Source organism: Saccopteryx leptura, chromosome X (assembly GCF_036850995.1).
Source record: "Saccopteryx leptura isolate mSacLep1 chromosome X, mSacLep1_pri_phased_curated, whole genome shotgun sequence".
Classification (NCBI taxonomy): Eukaryota; Metazoa; Chordata; class Mammalia; order Chiroptera; family Emballonuridae; genus Saccopteryx; species Saccopteryx leptura.
In genome coordinates, this window is record NC_089516.1 from 63,804,863 (window position 1) to 63,832,640 (window position 27,778).

The 27,778-nt window shown below is 38.0% G+C and overlaps 1 protein-coding gene, 1 non-coding gene and 1 pseudogene across 2 annotated transcripts in view; 1 reads left to right on the forward strand and 2 right to left on the reverse strand.

Moving 5' to 3' along the window:
- Positions 1–5,258: 5,258 nt before the first annotated feature.
- Positions 5,259–27,778, reverse strand: part of CHIC1 (cysteine rich hydrophobic domain 1) — a 71,715-nt gene continuing 49,195 nt past the window's right edge. Inside the window, exons 4-6 of the mRNA XM_066356189.1 lie at positions 15,025–15,081; positions 14,167–14,226; positions 5,259–12,735 (exon numbers count right to left, since the gene is read on the reverse strand). Of these exons, the coding sequence (XP_066212286.1) occupies positions 12,685–12,735; positions 14,167–14,226; positions 15,025–15,081 (168 nt within the window). The 3' untranslated portion in view covers positions 5,259–12,684. The remainder of the gene's footprint in view (positions 12,736–14,166; positions 14,227–15,024; positions 15,082–27,778) is intronic.
- LOC136386600 (U6 spliceosomal RNA) lies at positions 19,183–19,286 on the forward strand. Its single transcript, XR_010747969.1, has one exon. It is a non-coding gene; the product is annotated as a U6 spliceosomal RNA (small nuclear RNA).
- On the reverse strand, positions 21,724–22,436 carry LOC136385791 (dnaJ homolog subfamily A member 1 pseudogene; annotated as a pseudogene).

The window sequence follows — 27,778 nt, forward strand, 5'->3', positions numbered from 1 at the left end:
TTTTTAATTAAAAAAATTTTAAATTAGAAATTAAACTTGATGAGGTAACATTGATCAATAATAGTATATAGGTTTCAGGTAAACATCTCTACAACACTTGAACTGTTGATTACATTGTGTGCCCATTACCCAAACTCAAATCATTTTATGTACAGTATATTTGTCCTTCTTTACTCCATTCTCCCTTGCTCCTTCTCCCTGGTAATCACTTCACCTACGTATGTCCATGATTCTCAGTTTTATCTCCTACATATGTGTGAAATCACATAGTTCTTAGCTTTTCTGATTTACTTACTTCACTTACTATAAAGTTCTTAAGGTCTCATGTTGTCATAAATGGCAATATATTATCATTTCTTTCTTTTTAAAATTTATTTATATTGCTTGACCAGGCTGTGATGCAGTGGATAGAGCATCTGACTGGGACATGGAGGACCCATGTTCGAAACTCCAAAGTTGCCAGCTTGAGTGCAGGCTCATCTGGCTTGAGGCTCACCAGCTTGAGTGCGGGGTCGCCGGCTTGAGAGTGGGATCATATACATGACCCCATGGTCTCTGGCTTGAGCCTAAAGTCACTGGCTTGAAGCCCAAGGTCACTAGCATGAACCCAAGATCGCTGGCTTGAGCAAGGGTTCACTTGCTTTGCTGTAGCCTCCTAGTCAAGGCATGTATGAGAAAGTAATCAATGAAGAACTAAGGTGCTGCAACAAATAATTGATGCTTCTCATCTCTCTCCCTTCCTGTCTATCCCTATCTGTCACTCTCTCTGTCTCTGTCACACAAACAAAATACTTATTCATTTTATAGAAAGGGGGGAAGGAGGATGGATGAGAAATATCAACTCAAATTTGCTTCACTTTAGTTTTTCATTGATTGTTTGTCATAGGTGGCTTTACCAGGCAAGCCCAGGGTTTCAAACCAGTGACCTCAGCATTCCAGGTTGACACTGCATCCATTGTGCAACTACAGGCCAGGGTATCACTTTTTATGGCTGAGCATTATTCCATTGTATATATATGTTTCACATCTTTTTTATCTAATCCTCTATCAAGCAACACTTTGGTTGTTTCCATATCTTTGCCATTGTGAATAATTCTTCAATGAACATAGGGGTGCATGTGTCTTTGCACATCAATGTCTTTGAGCTTTTTGGGTCATACAGTAATTCTATTATTTTTTAAGTGTTTATTGTTTTTTAATTTTTAATTTATTCATTTTTTAGAGAGGAGAGAAAAAGATATGGGGTGTGGAGCAGGAAGCATCAACTTTCATGTGTGCCTTGATCAGGCAAGCCCTGGTTTCAAACTGGTGACCTCAGCAGTTATGTTCGATGGTTAATCCACTGTATCATTACAGGTCAGGATCTTTTTTTTAAATTAAGAATAGAATTACCAGGCATGACCTGTGGTGATACATATGAGAAGCAACTGCTTCTTGCTCCTCCCTCCATTCTCTCTCTCTCTCTCTAAAATTAATAAATATTTTTTTTGACAGAATCAAAGAGAGCAAAAGATAAGGACAGACAGACAGTAAGGGAGAGAGGTGAGAAGCATCAATTCTTCGTCGTGGCACCTTAGTTGTTCATTGCTTTCACATATGTGCCTTGACTGAGCGGCTCCAGCAGACCAAGTGACCCTTTGTTGAAGCCAGCAACCTCTGGGCACAATCCTGCACCATAGGGTCATGTTTGATTCCACACTCAAGCCAGCAATCTCATGCTCAAGGTAGTGAGCTTTCACTCAAGACAGCAACCTTGAAGTTTCGAACCTGGGTCCTCCACGTCCCAATCCAATGTTCTATCCACTGCACCACTGTCTGGTCAGGCAAAAATATATAAATAAATAAATATTCCATTCGTTGGTTTTACACAGAGAGGAAGATGGAGGATGCTGAAGAAGTATCAACTCATAGTTGCTTCACTTTAGTTGTTCATTGATTGCTTTTCACACGTGCCTTGATGCGGCAAGCCCAAGGTTTCCAAACAGTGACATCAGCATTTTAGGTTGATGCTTTATCCACTGCACCACCACAAGAGAGGTTATTCTTAATTTTTTGAGGAATCACCATTCTGTGTTTCATAATGGCTGTACCAGTTTATATTACCACCAACAGTGAATGAGAATTCCTTTTTCTCCACAACCTCTCCAACACTTATTACCTGTCTTGTTGATAATAGCCAATCTATCACACGTGAGGTGCCATCTCATTGTAATTTTTTTTAGTGAGAGAGACAGAGAGAGGATCAGATAGAGACAGACAGGCAGGAAGGGAGAGAGATGAGAAGCATCAATTCTTTGTTGTGGATCCTTAGTTGTTCATAGATTGCTTTCTCATATATGCCTTGTCTGGGGGGTCTCCAGCTGAGCCAGTGACCTTTGAACTCAAGCCGGTGACCATGGGGTCATGTCTATGATTCCACACTCAATCTAGCTACCCTGTGCTCAAGCTGGTGAGCCGGTGCTCAAGCTGATGAGCCCTTGCTCAAGCCTGTGACCTTGGGGCTTCGAACCTGGGTCTTCTGCATCCAGGACTACACTTTATTCACTGTGCCACCACCTGGTCAGGCTACTGCATTGTATTTTTGATTTGCATTTCTCTAATAGCGAGCAAAAATGAGCATCTTTTTAGATATCTATTTGTGATTTGTACATCTTAATTGGATAATTGTCTGTTTAGGTCTTCTTTCCATTTTTGAGTTCTTCATTTGTGTTTGGTTCTTTTTTTAAAGTTTCAATCTTTTTGGTGAAGTGCTTATTTTCTTAATAGTTTTTTTTAGCTCATTAATTGTCTATCAGTGTTTTCTTTAATCTCATCCTCTAGACATCATGTTGCTTCCTAAGTACAGCCCCAGTGACCTAGATTTTGTGAAATCCCTCTCTTTCACATAGTCTCCCTTTCCATTTTTGCTCCATTAGTTCTTTTTTTAAATTTATTTTATTTTTAAAAATATTTTATTTATTGATTTTTAGATAGAGGGGAGAGAAATAGAGAGGGGGGGAGGAGCAGGAAGCATCAACTCCCATATGTGCCTTGACCAGGCAAGCTCAAGGTTTCGAACCGGCAACCTCAGTGCTCCAGGCCGACGCTTTATCCCACTGCGCCACCACAGGTCAGGCTCCATTAGTTCTTTAGCACATAGGCAGAGCCTCTGGGCCTTGGGATAGACAGGACTATGACTCTTTTTTTTTTTTCTTTTTCTGAAGCTGGAAACGGGGAGAGACAGTCAGACTCCCGCATGCGCCCCGACCGGGATCCACCCGGCACGCCCACCAGGGGGCGACGCTTTGCCTACCAGGGGGCGATGCTCTGCCCCTCCGGGGCGTCGCTCTGTTGCGACCAAAGCCACTCTAGCGCCTGGGGCAGAGGCCAAGGAGCCATCCCCAGCGCCCAGGCCATCTTTGCTCCAATGGAGCCTCGCTGCGGGAGGGGAAGAGAGAGACAGACAGGAAGGAGAGGGGGAGGGGTGGAGAAGCACATGGGCGCTTCTCCTGTGTGCCCTGGCAGGGAATCGAACCTGGGACTTCTGCACGCCAGGCCGACGCTCTACCACTGAGCCAACCGGCCAGGGCCAGGACTATGACTCTTGACAGCAGGAAGTAACTACAGAAGATGAAAACTCCATATTTACATTTGTAAGACTACAAAGAGCCCAGGGGTTTAAGGCAGTATGTTAGCATAAGTAGCTAAGTATTAATAAGGAAAGGGAGCAAAGGGAATCAGACATCAAATTTCATAAAACTGAAATTATTTTCAGTAGGAAATTATAGCATTCTATTTACTAAGAAGCTATAGCATTTACAATTTTAGACACCAAAGAGGTTGCTCCCTAAAGAGATTAACATTCCCCCTCCCCCCACAGGCAGCCCCCCACCCAGTGCATGGAGGAAAAAAGGTTTTCAAGCTCCACAGTATACCAGACTATTCCAAGACTATGGGGAGAGGTACTTCTGTGTTTCCTCTTTGAGGCACATGCTGTAGAAGCCAGGATGGCAGCCATAGAGGTCTCTCAGTCTAGCTTAGAAAAAGGATCTGACTGGTTTTTGGGAGGAATCAACGCAAGCTTTTGAAATTGGTTAGTTTAAAGAAAAGCTAGTTCTTCCCAGCATAAAATTATAAACACAGGTTTAACGAAGAAAGCTCTCTCTCTGCCTTCTCTCTTCATGCTTGGAAAAGCGTACTCACCCATTTGTTTAGGAGTCTTTCCAAGCAGCCATGTGGTCCTAAAAAGTTGTACTGGTTGGCCAGCCATGTGGCCTGCAAGCTTGGCTACAGCACCAACCAGAGAACAGGCAGGAACACAGAGTTAGTGCTAGCCTAATGAGGACTATTTGGATTGAACCATGGCACAGAATATCTGGACCCTGATAATTTTAGTGAGATTAATGAAGATAAGATTGGATGTTTTCCATGGTGGAACAGATGGAGATGAGACAATGGAAACCTATGGGCAACCTTCTATTTCAACGTTAAATAAATTTTACTGCAAAAAAAAAAAAAAAGGTATGTGACTCTTTCCTTCAATAATAGATCATGAAAATGTATTTTCCACACAACGCATGCTACTCCATATTTGATGTTATCAACTAAAAATATAAATTTTCTGCTGCACCCATATAATTTCAAAAAAAGAATTTTAAAACAAAACATTATGAAACTTCTCTTTAAGTTTAAGTGTGTTATCTCTGCTTTAATTTTGAATTTAAAGTCTTTCTTAAATATTTAGTACAATTACCAAAGATGCTGGAGAACATTAGTTTTTTTTGTTATATTACATTTTGTTCTGTTGAATTTGCAAATTTGTCATAAATTTTCAATAATCTTGTATTATTACTTGTTAACCAGCCTGAGTAAAACTCAAGTAGATGTTAATCCTTTGAATTTCTTACACAATCTGATGACAAAAATAAAAATTTTTGCCAAATAGTTTAATCTTTCATGTTTCAACATTTCTTGTACTAAAAATTATTCTCAGTAAGGAGAAACTCCACTTGTACTTTAATTTTATAGTTCTTAGGTAGATATGGAGGGTGAAAGCAGTCATTTAAAAACAAATTCCCACTTAGCTAGATACTGAACATAACAAAGGCTCCCCAAACCAATATATAGCATGAATTACTTACAGGATCAGACATAACACTAGCAAATATGTAAAGAAACAATATGCAAAATACAATTTTTAAAAGGAAGACTTAAAATGGTACAAACAGGGAAGTGAAAGAAGAAGGATAGATGTGCCAAAGACCACACAATTTGATTCATTAACATAGATTTGCACTTTATTGTAACTTCGCATCCTGAGATGATAAAATTTTATATCTGACAAGTGAACAATGACAGAAGCAGCAGTGAAAGTTTCAGAGAGGCAAGTATTCTTCATTTTGGCACAGCCATATATAGGTTGAGTTCTTGCAGGGGTGTTACTCCAGAACTCAAAGGAGAAAAATGAATTCATTCCATAGGCTAAGTAACAATAAAAGATTCACCAAAGTCCTTGGTTTGAATGGACATAGCCACTTTTATTATTCTCTTCTAGTAATGTTTTCCCAACAAGAGTCCTCTTCCAAAAAGTAGAAATCCTAGGTTTTTCAAACAGATATTTTGATCAATGCCTGCTTCCTGGATACCCGGATTTCCTCCTTTTGTAGCTGAGACTCATTTTTACGTGGTTAGTCCAAGGATGGCAAACTAACTTGTAGATCATACGATTTCAAACATCTGTAACTTGTTTCAAAGTCCAGGCATATAAAAAATTTTATATTTGCTTACTAGAAAAATGGAAAATTAAGAAAATTAAGCCAAAATAAATGCAAAGAAAATAAGCAGAAATAAAAGATACTTTGAGAAATTACTGCCTTGATTCATCACACTGAGTTTATATACACAGAACTACTTTGGGACTAAAAATTGATATTTACTCTAATGCTAGAACATAACATCATAACTTTCCACATTTGCAGTTTATGTGTGTGTATGTATGCTTTACACAGACACACCCAAATAAAATTAGCTATTATAAAATCCTGAAACAGAAAAGAAATTGAAGGTAATTTCTAACTGGAAGTTACATAGCTCAATCTAGCCAAAACACACCACCACACATAGTATAGCATTTCATTGTTTAGGGATTAGGGACAGGTGAATTGATTTAACAGTGGGCATACCGGGTGCGTGCCCTGAGTCCCAACTTCTGAAGGGCCCTGCAAAACCACAACTTTACACTTTTTTCTAATGACACCAAGTTTGGTTTCATATGTGCAATTTAAACATTAATAGTACGTCATATTTTTTATTTATTTAAAAATATGGTTAACATGTATTTTTATTTTCCCTGTCTCTCTCTCTTTTTAAGGGGCCCAATATTTTCTTCTGCATCCTGGGGCCTGAACCGACTTTATTTATTTATTTTTTAAAAAAATTCATTTTAGAGAAGAGAGAGAGAGAGAGAGAGAGAGAGAGAGAGAAAGGGGGGAGGAGCAGGAAGCATCAACTCCCATATATGCCTTGACCCGGTAAGCCCAGGGTTTTGAACTGGCGACCTCAGCGTTCCAGGTCGACACTTTATCCACTGCGTCACCACAGGTCAGGCCCTCTCAACGGACTTTAATCTGCCTCTGGGATTAGGCAAGCAAACTGTGGAGAGGGTCAAATAATCTTAGTTCCTTTATAAAAGTGGCTCCCAACATTTCACCATAAAAATCCCTTTATTATTCTTTCTCCATATTTTCAAGTATTTTGTTTACTAAATTGTATGTAATACTTTCTTTTTTTATTAATCAAAGCATAACTGTCATTCACAGCTTCTGATCAATGTGTGATAATTAGTATGAAACAGAAATGAAAAAATATAAGCAAAATGTGTGGATATTCAATGTCTTAGTTGGCTTGTGCAGCAGAAATATTATGTGTATTATGATTTTTAATATACTTTTTGAAATATTTAAAAAAATTCAAGGATGCCTCTGTTGCTATCTTAATGTGTCCCAAGTTGGGAACCACTGGTTTATATCTACCTGCTTTTCCTCCCTAAATCAATTATTAATGTAATATGTAACATAATTACTTACGTTAAAACATAGGGGGTTGATAACAAAGTTACTATTGAAAAATAGATTAACTGCAACACTCATTCTGTAAGGTCTGAGAAAGAAAGCAAATTTAAACTAATCTATTTAAAAATTACAAAATTATGATACCCAGTATATCTTCCAGTCAACTTCAAAAAGCACATTAATATATGAAAAGAATCTTCCCTTGTGAGGTAGATCCAGATTATTGTCCCTGCATACATAATGAGGACATGATGTGCAGAGGAATTAAGCAGCAGAGCTAAGAATTGAACCAAACAGAAGTGACTTGGGTTTGAATTCCATACCACTTTCTTTTTCATCTAATATCTTTTTGAAGACATGGAGCTTAATAAGTCACTGAAACAGATGTTGGATAAGATATGAAACTCTTTTTGCATTAATTCAAAGTAGGTCCTCCCATCTCTCTATTTTTTTTACAGCTTTAATTTTTGCCCAGATAACGACTATATCATCAGATTCCACATCGGAAAATACCACAGACCTCAGTCCTCAGGTTTTTAGGAAAATTACATTCATTCTTATTATCATATAGGGCTGAGGCCTAACTGGCATAAGGCTCTTTAAGTCTGTGTGATATGAACACACATCACCCAGGAGCCAGTTGGTGAATCAAACTTTTACTGCGTGCCAAGGCACTGTGAGAGTTCTCATCAAGGGTAGTAGATCTGAGAAAAATCATTCTGAGATTCTGCAGGGTAAAAATTTCTTAAGAATTCCTAGAATCACAGAATGTGATTAGGTGATCTTTTATTTTCTGTCCAGCTCTACATTCAACCCCAAGATTTTACAGATAAAGAGATTGACACGTAATATAAGTGACTTTCCTGGAGCCCTTAAGATTAGATCATTTCCTCATATACAGTACTATGAATCTGACAAGAGTCCACAGAAAACAAAGCATATTCTCAGGTTGCTATCATCAAAATGAAAAGGCAGGCTCCCAACCAGAAAAGAGAAATTTGGGGCAATATTCAGAATAGCTATCTACCTATCCATCATTGATTTCTATCCTTACTTTTACTCCACATATTACATAAATAGGTAATGTTATTAAACCTATTTCTTTTCTGTGGAAAACTTTTCCTGTAGTTCACCATTTAAAGAAACCTGAACAATGTTAACAATTGTTGCAAAATAGATTTTTAAAGTAGAATTTTATAGGCATGAGAAGACCTAATTTTAATAAATTTGGGCATTTTACCACTCAATTAGCAAAAAATATTTCCAGTATGTGAAATGGTTCTCATTAAACAGATGTATATAATTTCTATATGCTTGTAGGTCAAAGTCAATTCAAATGAAATATTGTTCAAATAGTGAGGTTTGATTTTTGTGAGTGGTAGTTTATTTATAAACAAAATTAAAATGGTAATGATTTTTAAAGCTCTTACATTTTTGAAAAAAATCCTTATTTATTCAGAGGCTTACAAATGTTATGGAACTTCACTCTAATTAATAAAAAAACAAGAATAAATTTCATTAAAAATGGTAGAGTACTAAATAGTAACAGTTTGATTAGTGTTTATAGATTGTAATGACATGAATAGTATGTCTATTAAATACTTAAGTGGATTTTTTAAAATTTCTTATTTTATTTTTATTTTTTTACAGAGACAGAGAGAGAGTCAGAGTGAGGGATAGACAGGGATAGACAGACAGGAACGAAGAGATGAGAAGCATCAATCATTAGTTTTTCGTTGCGCATTGCGACACCTTAGTTGTTCATTGATTGCTTCATATGTGCCTTGACCACGGGCCTTCAGCAGACCAAGCAACCCCTTGCTTGAGCCAGCGACCTTGGGTCCAAGCTGGTGAATCTTTGCTCAAACCAGATGAGCCCACACTCAAGCTGGCGACCTCGAGGTCTCGAACCTGGGTCCTCCGCATCCCAGTCTGACGCTCTATCCACTGCGCCACTGACTGGTCAGGCTTAAGTGGGTTTTGGTGGGACTTCAATTCAAGATTATTGTTCCAGAATTAAACTAGTTTTGTAAGTGACTGATAGTCTTGTCCTGTAATATTTTGTCACTAATGGATTGGAGGAAAACAAGAAAACAGGTTTTAAATAATAAGTAGAAGAAATATAATATGTAAGTGGAATAAACTCTATTGAAAAGATGTTTCTAAAACTAAAGTCTACCAATTCATTCATTCTGCTTCTTTCCACATGTTATCTTTGTTCAAAAAAGACAAGGCACTTCTTCATCTGTTTCTTTTTTTATTTTTTAATTTAAAAAATGTATTTATTGATTTCAGAGAGGAAAGGAGAGAGAACAAAAGAAACATCAATTTGTTGTTCCACTTATTTATGCAGTCATTGGTGGATTCTTGTATGTGCCTTGACCAGAAATCAAACTCACAATATTGGTGTATCGGGGTGACACTCTAACCAACTAAACTACCTGGCTAAGGCTCGATCTAGTTCTAACATTTGACTGCAATGGTCTCTTTCCTAAATTAACATGAGGGATTAAGTGGGAACAAAGAATAACTGAAAAAGGCTAAAGCTTATTTCATGAGGTTTTGTGTGTATGTGTGTGTGTGTGTGTGTGACACACAGAGAGAGAGACAGAGAGATGGACAGATAGGGAAAGATAGACAGGAAAGAAGAGAGATGAGAAGTATCAATTCTTTGTTGTGGCTCCTTTGTCTCCTTAGTTGTTCACTGATTGCTTTCTCATATATATATAAGCCTTGACGGGGGGGGGGGGGGTTACAGCAGAGTGAGTGACTGCCTACTCAAACCAGTGACCATGGGCTTCAAGTCAGTGACCTCAGGGTTTTGAACTTGGGTCCTCTGCGCCCAGTCCGACACTCTATCTACTGCACCACCACCTTGTCAGGCTCTAAAAGCTTATTTCATTTTACATACAATTTAGGTGTTTAAAGGGGTAAATGGGTGGATATGAATAAGGGGAAGTTAGAGAAAAACCAGTTTTAACTTGTAACCTTAAAGCTTTGTGAGATTTATACACATTGGCATATATGTTAATTTCTCTGGAAATAACCTCAGCAGGGTTCATAAGGAAATATTACACAGCAAAGAAATTAAAAATTACATTCTTCAATTTAAAACTAACCTTCACAAAAATATTTTACCAACTCCACGAAAAGATGTGAGTATATTCTATCCTGAGGATAAAAAAAAGGTCAGTGGAAAAGGAATTAATGATCACAGTGTGCTCTGTCATTTCAGAACTCATTATTGCCAATTTCAATGAAAAGAAATCCCCTTTAAAGTACTCCAAAATACCAAATTCTAATCAGGCCCATCCAAAAGCAAATAGTTTGAAAAAGTAGTCATATAAGAAAGTAAAACAAAGAACACTGGGGATTTTCTGAAAATAAGATGAGTCAACCAGCATAATGATCCATAAAATCATACATTTAAGAATAATTAGAGTAGGTTTTAAAATTAAGTACATACTAGCAAATAGTTTTTTATAACAAATATGAATGTAACTTAAATTATACTCTGTCACCTATATTCTATTCTTGTCTCAATATTTATATCATGGAAACAGTTCACCATTTTCTGCTGTTCTTTAAGAAAAACCAAATGTGATTTACACATAGTAGAAAAAAATTAACCATTACATGACTAAATTCTAAGTTTATAGAAAAAAAGATTTTTTGTTTGGTTGACACTTAAAAGTAATTATTCTATCAGTGATAATTAGAAATTTTGTATTATTCTACAAATCAATTTTGGTATTAAACTGTCACATTTTGAAGCATAAACCTGGTGATATTAGCTGGAACATAAACCAAAGATACAATTTTCCCCTGACTTTAGCTATAAAACATGACATTTGGTATGTATTTTCAGAGGTTTCCATCTTGTCTACAAAAATATACCTTCAATTGTGCAGCAGACAAATAATATTTGTAGGCACACACAACATATGAAAAGTTAGATTCTGGGTGGCTGAGTGGCCTGGCAATGAGCCTCTACAGGAGGAAGTGAAAAGTGTGTAAAAATTAGTCACACATCAAATAGGATTTAAAAGATTTGACCTTGTATGAAGAAATGATAGTTTTCTTCACTGGGGATAAGTGTTTGCTAAAAAAAAAATTATTAAAAGCAATAAAAATGAGGCGATAAATAAAACATTATTCAGTCCCAGATAAATTTACTTTTAACACTAGGAATTACAAATAATGCCCACATATAGGCATACATTTGCAGCTGAATTAACACAATATAGAGCTTTTCTTTATTATGTTAAAAATTCAAATTCTAGAATTAGGGTGTGGAGCTCTCACTTATCTTAGCCAGGAAGAGGAACAAAGACATAAGCACATGCATACCAATGAAAAGGTTACAGGTGGGGTGAATTTATAAGCTAAAATACTTTTTGCTAAATACTTGTCTTCCCTTATTAATGTTAAAAAAAGATCCTCAAAAATAAGGTTAGAATATTTTGTCAGTAATGATTTAGCCATCACATATTCTTTACATATAGCTTTTCAATTAGCTCTCTTTCCCAAAGTAGAATATCAAAACACCAGAAGGGGGTTAGCAGTGGCTTTTATGGGGGTCTAGACACCAACTAAGCCATCTGAAACCTTGACAAACTCCTTAAAGGCCATAATTGTGTGTTTTTTTAAATGAGGGAAAGGAAATATTAAGGAAAACAAATGAGAATAATGAGGCTGTGAAATGTGTCAGATGTCAAATGAATTCTTTTGAGGGTGGGAATGGAGGACAAAATAAGAATTACTGAATTAAATGGAAAAAATCAGGGTCTTGGTTTCAGGTGCAATGCAGAGTATCTCAGACATGATTTCAATTTTAATCGACTCACTACATAGGGCAACCCTGTCCTACAGCTGAAAATCTTAACATACTTTTCATGGCTTTGCCATACAACAGCATGTTAACAGCCTGTACATTCAAAAGGATGCTTACAAACTTCATTCATATTCAAACCTATGCAGAATTGTTGGAAATACAGTAAGAGCAATAATTAAATTCTGTAAACCATGGCATATCACATTTTACATTATGCAAAGTGACAATATTTACAAGTCTTTAGGAGTTTAAATATTTTATCGACTAACATAAGTGATAATTTAGCTAAGGGCAGGACAAAACCAGTGCTATTAATTGCGTGTCCTTTAAAAGCAGGTAGGAGTAAAACCATTTCTAAAAGCTACCAAAAACTTATTTATGTATGTTCAATAAGGGATTACAGAGCATTAAAGTAGTCTAGAAAAACAATGCATATTTAGAAACAGTGAGTATGAAAATTATAAGGCAGCATGCTTAGAACAAGTTTTTGTTTTGTTTTGTTTTTTTAAATGCCAGCACTAATAATGTTTTATCTTTAATGGCAACTATACATGTACACACATATGTATGTGTATTTATTTAAAAATTGAGAGTGCAAAACACAAGCTTCATTTAACAACAACAAAAAAGATGTGCAAATTTTCTTCTTAAACCAACACAAATAACAGAGTGAGGAGAATATTCTACAATTATAAAGAATAAACTGAACACAGCAAAGGAGACCATCTTCATTCCAAAATCATCTACAAGGCACTAAGGGTAGGAAATGACAGGTAACACAGAAGTGACTGAAGAAATTCCTCAGTCAGGTCGGAATATGGGATATTTTGGTAAGAATTCTATTAGTATTACCTGTAAAATAAAAACAAACAGAATATATTGACAAAATAATTTCATTTCTTGAAACATATATAACCTAGAAACTCTATAATTATTTTTCACAAGACTATATTTTCCCCTGTATTAAAGTGAAATACATAAAACAGTTATAAAAAAACACACATTTTTGTTTAGATAGGAAATTATATTGGAAAACAAGTACTTACTATAGCTAACAGTTTTTATTACCTGATTTATAATAACCATTTACTTAGGTGCAGAAAAGTAAACCTTAGTACATTATTAGGCCCTTCTATAACTTCCCAGTCCCCCCAATTTTTTTTTTAGCAAAAAGAATGTTGAGTGGAAAGAATTAAAATTGTGCTATACATAGTAAAAAATCATATTACATCTATGTATTTTTCAATTACAGCTGATATATGGTTGAATATTATGATCTTTTACAGGTTGTTTGTAAAAAATAATAAAGTGACCAAATAGAATGATTATTAAAACATTTTAATTAAAAGTTTGAAAAAATAATGAAAACTTAAGATATTTATAACAAATTTAATAGAAGATTTCGGATTTATGGCCATTTGTACATTTCCCCCAAAACTATTCAAAGCGGAGAAAGAGACCATAATAATCCTTATTTAGGAAATGGAAATGGAATGTTTATTATTAAATATATACTACATGTGAGCAACTTGAAATGAATAAATTTCATATTCTTTCAATGTTAATGTTCAATTTATCAGACTGGCTATGTGTGAATTTATGTTTTGTGATTAAGATTGCATAGCTTTCAGTAAAAAATACAGAAACTACAGTTTCCTCAGTAAAAGTTAAATGTAAGTTAAGGGGGAAAAACCAATAAAATGAATCCAGAATTCAGAAGTCAGTTCCTATATTGTGCAAGTTTTGATAAGATTACATTTAGAAATATTTTGCCATTCTAGTGCCTGAGCTCTGGTTGCGACAGAGCATCGCCCCCTGGTGGGCATGCCGGGTGGATCCCGGTCGGGCACATGCGGGAGTCTGTCTGATTGCCTCCCCGTTTCCAGCTTCAGAAAAATACAAAAAAAAACAAAAACAAAAACAAAAAGAAAAAAAAAAAAAAAGAAAAAAAAGAAAGAAATATTTTGTTCAATAGCAGCTGTTACCATCACCACATGCAATGGTTTGCATCTATGTTTAAAAACATTAAGGTTGTGCAATATTTTCATCTGAGCAGACTAGTCGAGGTTTTTCTAAGATCTAAATGATTGCTACTTCTCAAGATATTTTATGTTGGCTACAAATCTAAAGAAGGTGGAAGAAAACCTATATGTTCCAACAGACAAAAGTTTAGGCTAAGGAGAAAAAAGGTAGAAAGATGATTTGACAAATGATAAATACAGTAAAATGTGACAATTAGAATGGGACCCAAAAAAGTTTAATTAAAAACAACTTCATACTTACATACTCCATCATATTGCTGGTTTCACATTTCCTTTTAGTCAACTTCCAGTGTAAAGCAAGCTAAGAAAGTACAGTTTGTTAAGAATTTTGATATCAATTTATACTAATTATTACCTACACATTTGAATAAATAATTGAAAACAATCCAGGAAAAAGTATAGGAACCAAAACAGCATTTAAAAATACCTGGTAAAGAATATACAGTAAAAATCGAGTATTAATTCTCTCATTTCTTTTAGATTTTATTTATTTATTTTAGAGAGAGGAGAAAGACACAGAGAGAGAGAGAAAGAGAGAGAGAAGGGGGGAGGAACAGGAAGCATTAATTCCCACATGTGCACTGACCAGGCAAGCCCAGGGTTTCTAATTGGCAACCTCAGCATTCCAGGTCAACGTTTTATCCACTGCACCACCACAGGTCAGGTGAGTGTTAATTCTCTAATCCAGGGGTCGGGAACCTTTTGGCTGAGAGAGCCATGAATGCCACATATTTTAAAATATAATTCTGTGAGAGCCATACAATGACCTGTGTATGTTACGCATTATCCAATAAAAATTTGGTGTTGTCCCGGAGGACAGCTGTGATTGGCTCCAGCCACCTGCAACCATGAACATGAGCGGTAGGAAATTAATGGATTGTAATGCATGAGAATGTTTTATATTTTTAACATTATTTTTTTTTTATTAAAGATTTGTCTGCGAGCCAGATGCCGCCATCAAGAGCCACATCTGGCTCACGAGCCACAGGTTCTCGACCCCTGCTCTAATCCATTCTTTTGTGGTCTGAAAAATTCCCATTTTTAAAAAATTTAATAATACAAATATATAAAGGGGTTCTTATTTGCTTAAATTTCTTACCTTGTGATATAATCTGTTGTTTTCCCATTCTAATAACTTCTGAATTGATCTTCTGGTCTAAGAAGAAGAATCAAGACATTGTTATAAGATGACTTGAGGAGATTTGTAAGCTATGTGTATGTATATTTTTCTGATTAGTTGTAAAATCCCAATATTTTCTCCTTTGGTTTTTCTAGTAGAAATCAGAAAAAAATATATAACTGACAGAAACTGCTAAAAGAGGAACAGTATTTTGGGTCATTATTATACTATTATAATAAGATCTCCCTCCCTCACACCCTCATACACACACACACACACACACACACACACACACACACACACACACACACACATGCACACATGAAATTTTAATATATGCATTTCAAAATGATTTATGTATAAATTACTCTGTGTTGAGTCCATTCACTAAATTATTGTGGAAACATTACTAATACTGATAGAAGTCCATTTATGGATCTAATCTACATTTTCATATACTTTTCCACAGGGTTACCTTTTTAATATACATGCAATATGCAAGCTAATTTGATTTCTTCTAGAAAATTTCTTAAAACTTTTATTTATTTATTTTTATGCAGTGAGAGGAGGGGAGGCAGAGAGACAGACTCCTGCATGCGCCCCACCAGGGATCTACCCAGCAAGCCCAATAGGGGGCTATGCTCTGCCCATCTGGGATGTTGCTCCATTGCTCAGCTACCGATCTCTTCTTAGTGCCTGAAGCAGAGGCAATGGAGCCATCCTCAATGCCCAGGGCCAACTCGCTCCAATCTAGCCATGGCTGCAGGAGGAGATGAGAGAAAGAGAGAGGGAAAGAGAGAAAGAAGCTAGATGGGGAAGAGTGGAGAAGCAGATGGGCACTTCTCCTCTGTGCCCTGATCAGGAATCAAACCCGGGACATCCAGATGCTGACACTCTACCACTGAGCAAACTGGCCAGGGTCAGAAAATTTTCCTATCAAGCTCCTAGCACAATGCTTGGCGTATAGTAGTCAGTCAAGGTTAACAGGTTCAATAAAGCAAATCAATATAGATCAGAATTCCAGCTGGAAAGAACATGTTAAACGTAGTCAGACAAAAAACTTGTTTTAGAAGAAAAAATATAAACAAAAGAAGTAGCACTGTATTAAACAGAACAGAGGTTGTTTCATTTGGAGTGCATATAATTTGTAAGGAGTAAGGAAAGTTTGAAAAACCTTTGAAAACATTAACATAAAATATTACTAGGTATTTTTAATTCTCATTTCAGGAGTTTTATAAGGTTTCTGATAAAAAGCTAGTAGGTTTTTTATTTTTATTTTATTATTTTTTTATTTTTAATAATACCCAATTTATTTTTTTATTTTAGAAAGGAGAGAGAGAGAGAGAGGGAGAGAGAGAAACAGAGAGAGAGAAGGGGGAGGAGCAGGAAGCATCAACTCCCATATGTGCCTTGACCAGGCAAGCCCAGGGTTTTGAACCGGCGACCTCAGTATTTCCAGGTCTACACTTTATCCACTGCGCCACTACAGGTCAGGCCCCGCTAGTAGGTTTTTTAAAATTTAAAACTACTCTCTAAAATTAAATGATTTGCAAATCAAACTATTTCTGAAATGATTTACAGAGCACCAACACAAGAAACTGTGCTACCTGCTCAATTATGTAAGTTAACAACCAATGGCAATTGTATTCAGCTAATTTACAGTAGCCCAGATCAGCAACGATAGCCGCTAGTTTACCATGGGGACCTGTTACTTGACAGAATGTTTCTAAACAAAATCAGTGAGTTAATAAAGAAAGATATTGAATTAGTAATTATAAACCTTCCTGTAAAGAAAAAGCCAGGCCCAGATTGCTTAAATGATGAATTCTAAAGGGAAATCCAAGATGGTGGCAGAGTAGGTGGCAATCACACTTACCTCCTCCTAGGATCAAACTGCAGTATAACCAAATTTAAGAATAATCATCCTGAAAAACTAAATAAAGACTAAAGAAAGAGGAGTCTTATAACCAAGGATTCACAGAAAAAGTCACATCAATACTGGTAGGAAGGGCAGAGATGTGAAAAGGGCTGGACCCATTCCTACAGGTGGTGGCTGACATTCTGGAGGGCTATCTCAGCTGAGAGGTTTCCCTCTGAAAAGTGTAGGGCATGAATCTCAAGCCAGGATCCCCAGCTCAGAGCACCAGAGCTGAGAAGAGATGCCCACATACCATTCGGCTGCGTACAGCAGCAAGGTTTCTGTCTGCCAGAAAGAGACAGGAGACCATAGAGATGTGGACACCCTCTTAAAGAGCCAATGCATAAAATCTTATTCACAGCCATTTACCCTGGGCTCTGGCAGAGGGAAGGCTAAGAGGACTACAAATATGTGAGGAAAGTATGAGGTTTGCAACTCTGGGGAGAGACATAATGAGAGACAGCCAATAAGACCTTTTTTGCTGAGTCATTCTCCAATATTGCAATTGCCTTTTCTCTTGGGCAGATCACTCTCCTCACTGCGGCATCAGCCTGGGAGATAGTAACTGTCCCACCCCAGGAATCTCTTGCCCCATCCCAAAGAGATTAGGCCCTGCTGTGGTCAGCAGCCTTGGCCAGGGAATACAGGTCTGGATAGACTTGGGTGGTGACAGTTGTTCTGACTTTCCTTAGAATCTGACTGGTGCTTCCCCCTCATGACAGATTCAATGGAACCATTGCCCTGGCTGTTGGCAGGCCAGATCTCTGGGCTCCAGAAGCCCTGCCTTCCCAATTCCTGTTGGCTCTGTGTTGTTGAGGTGGGAGGAAAAATCCAGGATAGACTGAGACCTGTGGCTTTGGGGTCGGGCCACAGTTACCACCTATCCTGAAGTTTGACAAGCACCGTCCCCATAGGTAAGATCACTAGCACCATCGTCCTGAGTCTAGCATAGGTTCTTTCAGTGGCGAAGCTTAACAAGCAGGCAACAGAAGGAGGCAGATGGGAGGTGGATGGGATGCCTTGAGTATTTTGGTGACTGTCCCCTGGGACTGGTGCTGATAAAAGCCAGTTTTCGTGTGCAGCTTGGTTCTTCTGCACACAATTAAGCCAAGCAGAAGCAGTCACAAACTGTGGATCACTTATAGCTCCAAACAGGTTGCTGAGGGTCAGTCACAGGCAGTATCTTACACTGGCCTGTATCAGCTTCCCTTCTAAGAGACCCAGAACCGACTCACCCAGTGGCCAGCTTCAGAAATATCACAGCAAAATCCAATTAGCTTTACAAATAGCATATCCAAAAGGAGAGCTAGTCAGACTTCAAACCTAGTTGAAGTGAATTCTGCCTATTGCATGGTCAGCACCTGCACAGCGCTCACACACATTGGTCAAGATAGAGCCTCACAGTCAGCCAACCTGAAGGTCAATTTTATGCACCACGGGCCAATAGTAAAGAAGATTCAATGACAATAGGAGGGCCCATGTAACCCACAACGATGACATTCCTGGAGCACACTGCTCAGGTGATCAAGAAGACACTGGACCCCATAGAATACCTACTACATAAGGCCACCTCATGAAGACTGGGAAACACAGCAGATCTATTTAGTACATAGAAACAAACACAAACACACAGCTAGAAATGGGGAGAAAAAAAAAAACAGGCTCCAAATGACAGAACAGGAGAAATCTCCACAAAAAGTGCTAAATGAAACAGGTAAGCAATTTAATGGATATAGAGTCCAAAGTAATGGTTATACGGATGCTCAAGTAAAAGAGTGACAATTTCCACAAACAGCAAACATAAAAAAACCATAGAAATCATAAAAAGAAACCAATAAAAAATGAAGACTATAATATCTAACATCAAGTGTATGATGGAAGGAATAAACAGTTGGATGAAGCCAAAGATCAAATCAGTAATTTGGAGGACAGGGTAGGAAAAAATACCTTATCAGAAGAGCAAAAAGAAAAAAGAATGAAGATAGTTTAAGGCACCTTCGGGACAACATGAAATGTAACAACATCTGTATCATAGGGGTACCAGATGGTAAAGAAAAACAGTAAGGGATCAAGAACCTATTTGAAGAAAAAATGACCAAAAATTTCCCTAATCTGGTGAAAGAAAAAGACACACAGCCCAGGAAGCACAGAGAATCCCAACAAAGATAAACCCAAAGAGGCACACACCAAGACACATCATACTTAAAATAGCAAAGACTGTGCTCACTTCAGCAGCACATATACTAAGATTGAAATGATACAGAGATTAGCATGGCCCCTGTGCAAAGATGACATCCAAATTCACGAAGCATTCCATAAAAAAAAAATAGCAAAGGTTAAAGACATGAGAAAATTATTTATTTATTTATTAAATTTAATGCAGTGACATTGATAAATCAGGGTACGTATGTTGAGAGAAAACATCTCCAGATTATTTTGACATTTAATTATGCTGTATACCCCTCACCCAAAGTCAAATTGTCTTCTGTCACTTTCTATCTGGTTTTCTTTGTGCCCTTCCCCTCTCCCACCCCCTCTCTCCTTCCTTGCCTCCCCTACCCTTCCCGTTACCATCACATTCTTGTCCATGTCTCTGAGTCTCATTTTTATGTCCCATCTATGTATGGATTCATATAGTTCTTAGTTTTTTCTGATTTACTTATTTCACTCCGTATAATGTTATCAAGGTCCATCCATGTTATTGTAAATGATCCGATGTCATCATTTCTTATGGCTGAGTAGTATTCCATAGTATATATGTACCAAAGCTTTTTAATCCACTCGTCCTCTGATGGACACTTGGGCTGTTTCCAGATCTTTGCTATTGTAAAAAATGCTGCCACAAACATGGGGGTGCATTTCTCCTTTTGGAGCAGTTCTATGGGATGTGGAAGGACCCAGGTTCCAGTCCCCGAGGTCGCCGGCTTGAGCGTGGGCTCATCTGGTTTGAATAAAAACTCACCAGCTTGGACCCAAGGTCGTTGGCTCCAGCAAGGGGTTACTTGGTCTGCTGAAGGCCCATGGTCAAGGCACATATGGGAAAGCAATCAATGAACAACTAAGGTGTCACAACGCAAAACTGATGATTGATGCTTCTCATTTCTCTCCATTCCTGTCTGTCTGTCCCTGTCTGTCCCTCTCTCTGACTCTCTCTCTGTCTCTGTAAAAAAAAATGGGCAAAAGAAATGAATAGACACTTCTCCAAAGAGGACATACAGATGGCCAATAGACAGATGAAAAAATGTTCAACATCACTAATCATTAGAGAAATGCAAATTAAAAACACAATGAGATACCACTTCATACCAGTCAGAATGGTGCTCATTAACAAAACAACACAGAATAGGTGCTGGTGAGGATGTGGAGAAAAGGGAACCCTCCTGCACTGCTGGTGGGAATGCAGACTGGTGCAGCCACTGTGAAAACAGTATGGAGATTCCTCAAAAAATTATAAATGGATCCGCCTTTTGACCCAGCCATCCCACTTTTAAGAATATATCCCAAGAACAACATATCACCGACTGAAAAAAAGAAATGCACTCCCATGTTTGTGGCAGCACTGTTCACAATAGCGAAGATCTGGAAACAGGCCAAATGTCTGTCAGTGGACGAATGGATTAAAAAGAGGCGGTACATATATTCAATGAATGGAATAGTATGGAGCCATGAAAAAGAAGGAAACATTACCTTTTGCAACAACATGGATGGACCTGGAAACTATTATGTTAAGTGAAATAAGCCAGACAGAGAAAGAAAAATATCATATGACCTCACTCATTTGAGGAATCCAAGGAACAATGAGAACTGAAGAATGGAATTGAGACAGAGGAGGGATCAAAGGGACCAGAGGAAAAGAGGACAGAGGGAAAGGGGATGATAGGATGGGATAAACCTGAAGGGAAGGGAGGAGGGTGATGTAAGGAGGGAGGGAAAGGAGATGTTGAGGGGAATAGGGGGTAGGGGGAATGCATTCATGGTGACCCTAGAATCTATGTAAACACAACTAATTAAATAAATTAAAAAAAAATTAGCCTGTTCCTGAAGTCACTGCTCTGAGGCTTATGGTCAAAAAAGAAAGAAAAAAAAATGTAACCAAGGACTGATATAGTTATATATATTTTAAAGAAAGATGGCACTGCAGAAGGAGATGCAATTCTATAAGTGCAAGGCCTTAAGAAGCACTTACTATGATAAACCTCTTCCTTAGAAAGGTATCATTTCTATCACTGATACCACAAGTTAAATTATATGGCATGCCATCTTCAAGTAACAGTTGAGGCAACAGCATAAATGCAGAGGCATCACGATGAATCCCACTTAATACAACTATACAAACTAATACTTCTCTACAGATTAGGTTCTTTGTCTGACTGCCAGTTAAATACAGAATTTTAACTTTATGGCTTAACAAATAAGAGTCATACACCAAAGTCAATATGTATACCTGGCATTTCAGTGTAAGTTATTTCATGTACATAGATGAAATTAATTACAAAGTATGGCATAACAAATGCTAGGGGAAAATGTCTTAAAGTAGTTTTTACAGGTTTTATACTTATCTTGCACACAAGTCATCATTCATACAGGGCAAACTCAGCTTTTATATTTGAGTTTATTCTACATTTAACTTTTAAAACAATACTATAGTTCAACATTAAAACAAAAACAATAGCAAGTAGCGAGCATATTATGATTATAGTCCTTCACTCATTTAGTACAGTATACAAAAAGCCAGCAGTGAATGTTATTCACTGGCACCATTAAGAGGTCTGACACTGAACACCACCCCTAGGATGATGCTCATCATCCTCCTATGCTTCTCCATTGTAATGGCACTGTCTTTCTCGATTTGGATCCAAGTCCACCAGTTCTGTCTGGTCCATTTCACCAGTCTTTTCTACTTCTTTTCTTTCAGGTAGGAGTTTTTCCAGCAAAAAAAGTTTATCAGGGGAGAGAAAGCCATTTTCAGGAAAGTTTACCTTAAATTAGATGATTAAGTGACCCTTTTCATATGGTCTATGATAATCTGGCATGCCTTCATTTAGCACACACTTGATATCTCCATGCTTGACAATCTGACCTGGATGAGAGGTGATGACTATGGTTTGGTTGTCAAGAGTAGATATTGGGTTTTGGAAGCCACACAGTGCTTCAACCAGCTGTATGTTTATACACATGAAAAAGTCTTCTCATCAAGTGAAAACAGCATGGTCCTTTCTATCTAAAACAGTATCTCTTGGCACCAGTCTTGGTTCTTGGTCTCCTTCACCATAGAATGTTATCCTCTGTCCATCTTTCATGCCTCTGTCAACATGAACTTCTAGAATCTTCTTCTCTCGAACAATCTTTCTTCCACTGTAGCTTTTACATCTATCTTTAGGACTGATCCGTTCCCGTGGCCCTGGCACTTCATGCACACAGACTGAGTTTGCTGAACCATTCCAGGGGCTATCTGATGAATTCTGATTTGCATTCCAGGACCTCAGAAATTGAAACAGCACTCTATTGTTCCTTTCTTACCACCTTGGCCTTCACATTTGTCAAATCACATTGTTTTGCAGAGCTAGTTTTCTTGTTGCATCATTATATAAATCTTCTAAGGTTACAGAGAGCTGATGTACAACATGTTTACTTCTCATTTCTCTCTGCATCCTTCCTCCTCTTCTGAAAGACATATCCAAGATGTCCATGGGGGAGCCAAAACTACCACCTGCCCCACCTTCTTTAATTGCTTGTTCTCCTCCTTTGTCATATAATTCCCTTTTCTTTGCATCAGAGAGTGTCGGAAGCCGATCAACAACTGCTGGTTGACACAGTCATGGTAAAAGAAGAGGTGCAATGATACTGCCCCCTTTAACTTCTTGAATTAATTTGGCTTTTTATGCCCCCCTTTTTCTCTGGGGGGTGTGTGTGCTATCATTTATGGCACAGGGAGAATAGCACCGTACTTTCCCTGCAGATTTGCAGTAATTTCTCTGGGAGTGAGACAGAGTGTGTGAATTCCACAGAAAAGCCTATAAACATCTTTGCCTAGGCCTATGGACCTAGGAGGCTGGCTATGATATCCCCCCAAAGGGGCTGGATCTATAGAAAAACTCCCTCCTGAAATCCTATTAGGAAAATATAGATTGTGACTTATGAATAGGTAGGATTTAGAGACTAAACACAAAAGCACCTTTCAGCCTTAACCCAATCCATTACTTAACACCCCCCCCCCCAGTCCTTTACTCATTATAAAAGAATAGAAAAGCTTTCCATTCCTCTCACATAGCCTCTCACATACCTAGCCTTCAGGTAGTGGAACATTCTGGGAGTAATAGTTGGGATTACTAATAGATGAAAAATAGTAGACAAACATAGTTTTTACTAGATAATAGATTGCTAAGTAAGATAGAATCAACAGGGTCTTTTTAGAAGGTTGCGCCAATATTGTTGCTGCTGCTCAAGTTATTGTATAACTGTACTTAATGACTTACCACCTGATTCATAGCTTAAAGAAATGTACTGGCCTGACCTGTGGTGGCGCAGAGGATAAAGCATCGACCTGGACTGCTGAGGTCTCCTGTTCGAAACCCTGGGCTTGCCTGGTCAAGGCACATACGGGAGTTGATACTTCTCCCCCCTTCTCTCTCTCTCTCCTCTAAAATGAATAAATAAATAAAAATAATTAAAAAAAAAAGCCTGACCAGGCGGTGGCGCAGTGAATAGAGCGTTGGACTGGGATGTGGAAGGACCCAGGTTCGAGACCCCTGGGGTTGCCAGCTTGAGTGCGGGCTCATCTGGCTTGAGCAAAAAGCTCACTAGCATGGACCCAAGGTCACTGGCTCGAGTGGGGGGTTACTCAGTCTGCTGAAGGCCCGTGGTCATGGCACATATGAGAAAGCAATCAATGAACAACTAAGGTGTTGCAACGAAAAACTGATGATTGATGCTTCTCATCTCTCTCCATTCCTGTCTGTCTGTCCCTATCTATCCCTCTATCTGACTCTCTCTCTGTCCCTGTAAAAAAAAAAGAGAAAAAAAAAGAAATGTACTAACCCTTTCCTGGAATATTTACTCATATTAAAGCAAAAATAACTGTTAATCAATATATTCTGCATACCATGTGATTGTAACCTCAATGTAGTCTGCATACCATGTGATTATAACTTAGTGTATAAAAATAAAGCTATACTAGCCATTGGCAGAGATGCCTGGCAGATGAGCTAAAAAAGAACTCGGCTCTCTCACTCAATTTGTGCTGACGCCATCTCTTCCTGTGGGACCCCTGGATTCCCCCCGGGGCTGGACCCCAGCAAGAGAGCATTTGTAAGCTTGAGAAATCTGCTTAAACTTCTCTCCTTCATTTGGATTCTTATCAGGGTGGTACTTCAAGGCGAGCTTCCTGTAACCTTTCTTCAATTCTTCCTGGGTGGCATTGGGTTTGACCTCCAAAACATCATAGTAAGTGAGTTTTTTCACCTTTTTTGACAGGCAGTGAGCGGGCAGAGGCCAGAGTGGAGGAGTGGGAAAGAGTGCATTGCTACACACAGCTCTGAAAGCTGTCACTGCTCTGCCTCTCACTGAGTGTTCTGGAAAGTTCCTTCACAATAGAATTAACAATAAAGTATCTATCAATAAATTTAACAAAAGGAATTCAAATTAAACCTGAAACTGAAAACAAAAAACTGTTAAGATAAATGAAAGAATATGTAAATAAATAGAAAGATATCCCATGTTCATGAATCAGAAGACTCATGTAATAGCATTTACAAAAAATGGCGCTGGAACAGTTGCATATCCAAAAAAATGATAACTTAAAACCCTATTTCATTCCATGCACAAAAACCACTCAAAATGGATCAAAGGCTTACTTTTAAAAGGTGAAACTTTAAAACAACTAGAAATCATAGGAGAAATCCTTGTGTTGTGTCTCCCTTCCTCTCTCTCTTTAAAATCAATAAATTAAAAGAAAAAAACATGAATGTAATCCATTTAGGCATCTAAGGAGCTTAGGAGTTGTCTGTCCTGCCCACACATCAAGAAGAAGAGACCTGAGCCTGACCAGGCAGTGGCACAGTGGATAGAGCATCGGATTGGGACGCTGAGGGCCCAGGTTTGAACCCCGAGGTCACCAGCTTGAGTGCAGGCTCACCTAGTTTGAGCAAGGCTCCCCAGCTTGAGCCCAAGGTCGCTGGTTTGAGCAAGGGGTCACTTGGTATGCTGTAGCCCCCCCACCCCAGTCCAGGCACATATGAGAAAGCAATCAATGAACAACTAAGGTGCTGCAACAAAGAATTGATGCTTCTTATTTCTCTCCCTTCCTCTCTGTCTGTCCCTATCTATCCTTTTCTCTGTCTCTGTCACAAAAAAAAGAAAAAGAGACCTTAACGTATAAATCAACACATTTTAAAAGATTTCTTAGAGAAGTGAGGGTATAGAATACACTAGTGACCTCTGAATTGAACAGAGATAGATGCATACAAAGGAACACAATTTACCAGAGTAGAAATGCAGGAAAGGAAATCTCTGTGAGAACCAGGACTAGGGTAGCATAACCTCAAGTTTAATTGATGAATTGCTGGAAGGTCAGTGGGAAAATCTGAGTTACAAATTCCAAGGAAGCCCAGTCTGAGAGGAAACTCCCACACTTTTATGAATTTTACTACCTAGAGCTCTATCAGGCTCTCGCAGTGACTAGAGAATAACTTCCTTGTCTTTCTGCAAAGGAGGAAACAGAGCAGGCTCTGGCCAGTTGGCTCAGTGAATCCACAGTGTGTGGATGTTCTGGGTTTGGTTCTCGGTCAGGGCATACAGGAGAAGTGACCATCTGCTTCTGGCCGTATAGCTTTGTTGGTTAGAACACTGTCTCAAAGTGCAGAGTTGCCGGTTCAATCTCCAGTCAGGGTACATATACGTTCAGCTTGATGTCCTTGTCTCTCTCTTCCCCTTCCTCTCTCATTAAAATCAATCAATAAAAATTTTTTTAAAGGTAAAAAAAATTAATATCTTTGTAGCTAAGAGATATATATTTTTCTTCCAGTGATATCCAAAACTGTGACAACTGCATTTTATGTTTGGACACCAGAGTGACATGAGAAGGTAAATCTATCAGTTTTTCATTTTCACAATGATTAAGGGAGCAGGAGTTGATATCTTCCATGAATAGGTTATTGATCCAGAGGTTGCCTTTATGGGGATCCCCATTTTCAGGATAATAATGATCAAAGTTTTGAAGCAATGCTATTAAAACTGACATTATATTAAATATAAATTTCCAGTTGATGTTTGCAGCAATCAAAAAATCTTGAAAAAGTGGAAACATTTCTACATCTTCTTCCTGTATGCAACTTTCCCAAAGAACAAGATTCATTTTGAAAGCATCCATCTTATTTTTTTTTAACTTGAGTTTTTATTTATTTATTTTTAATTTATTCATTTTAGAAAGGAGAGAAAGACAGAGGGGGGGAGGGGCAGGAAGCATCAACTCCCATGTGTTCCTTGATCAGGCAAGCCCAGGGTTTCGAACCGGCGACCTCAGCATTTCCAGGTCGACACTTTATCCACTGCGCCACCACGGGTCAGGCTCCATCTTATTTCTTAATGTAACAATGTTTGTGTACAACTCCTGAAGAGAAATATTTAGTTCACTGAAGTGGTGAAATATATATGCCATATATGCAAACTTAGCTGTCTATTCTTTATCCAACAAAAACTACTAATGCCAAGTTCCTCTCTTGCAGACTCTGTTTCACATATTTTCTCAGCTGGAAAAGGGGACCACCTAACTTCTGTATAGAGAAGAAGATGTTGGTGTTGTGAAATTATACTTTCACATAGTATTGTGAACAGTCTAGAGTGCAAACCTTGACTACAAATATTAATGATTTTCACTGAGTCATTCATCACTGTGTTCAGTTCAAGGGAAAGTTACTTTGCAACGAAATGCTGCTGGTGAATCATGTAGTCCGTGGAGATTTCTGGAGGTGCAATGTCCTTTATTTTCATGATTACCCCTGAGAAATGTCCAATCATGCTCTCAGCACTGACTGTATACACTCCAGTACAGTTTCCCTGGTCTGAGCCCTCTGTTTGAAAGTATTCATTAAGAGCATTAAATATCTCTGGAGGTCTGACCAGGTAGATCAAGATAACAGAGTAGTTCTTCCCTAAAATCTTTATCATCAATATACCTCATGAAGCAAAGTAGAATACTATGGTTATTTATATCAGTTGACTCATCACATTGAATGGCAAAATGTTCAATTTCTTATTTAAAAAATTTTTTTTTGAAATAAAAAAAATTTTATTTATTCATTTTTAGAGAGGAGAGAGACAGAGAGGGAGAGATAGGAGAGAGAGAGAAAGGGGAGGATCTGGAAGCATCAACTCCCATATGTGCCTTGACCAGGCAAGCCCAGGGTTTCGAACCGGTGACCTCAGCATTTCCAGGTCGACGCTTTATCAACTGCGCCACCACAGGTCAGGCCCGTTCAATTTCTTTATCCCCTCTACAATCTGCTCTTCAATATTGTTGGCCATATCAACAATTCTCTGAATGGTATTGTCTGAAAGTGATATACCCACAAGTTTTTGTTTGGATTGAGGATCCCAAATTTCTTGAGTGACATCTAAGATGTAAGGCTTTACTAATTATTTACCAATAGTGAACAGCTTATTTATTTTTGATATTTGAAAGGCAGCTAAATAAGATGCTTAAAGCAGCTATTTGTCACTAGTCATCATTCCTTCATTTGAATTTTCTGACTTTTCATTTGGTTGTGCAATCTAGCAAAAAATCCAGTAGATTCTCAGTAAGATTGCTATGCTTCAAAT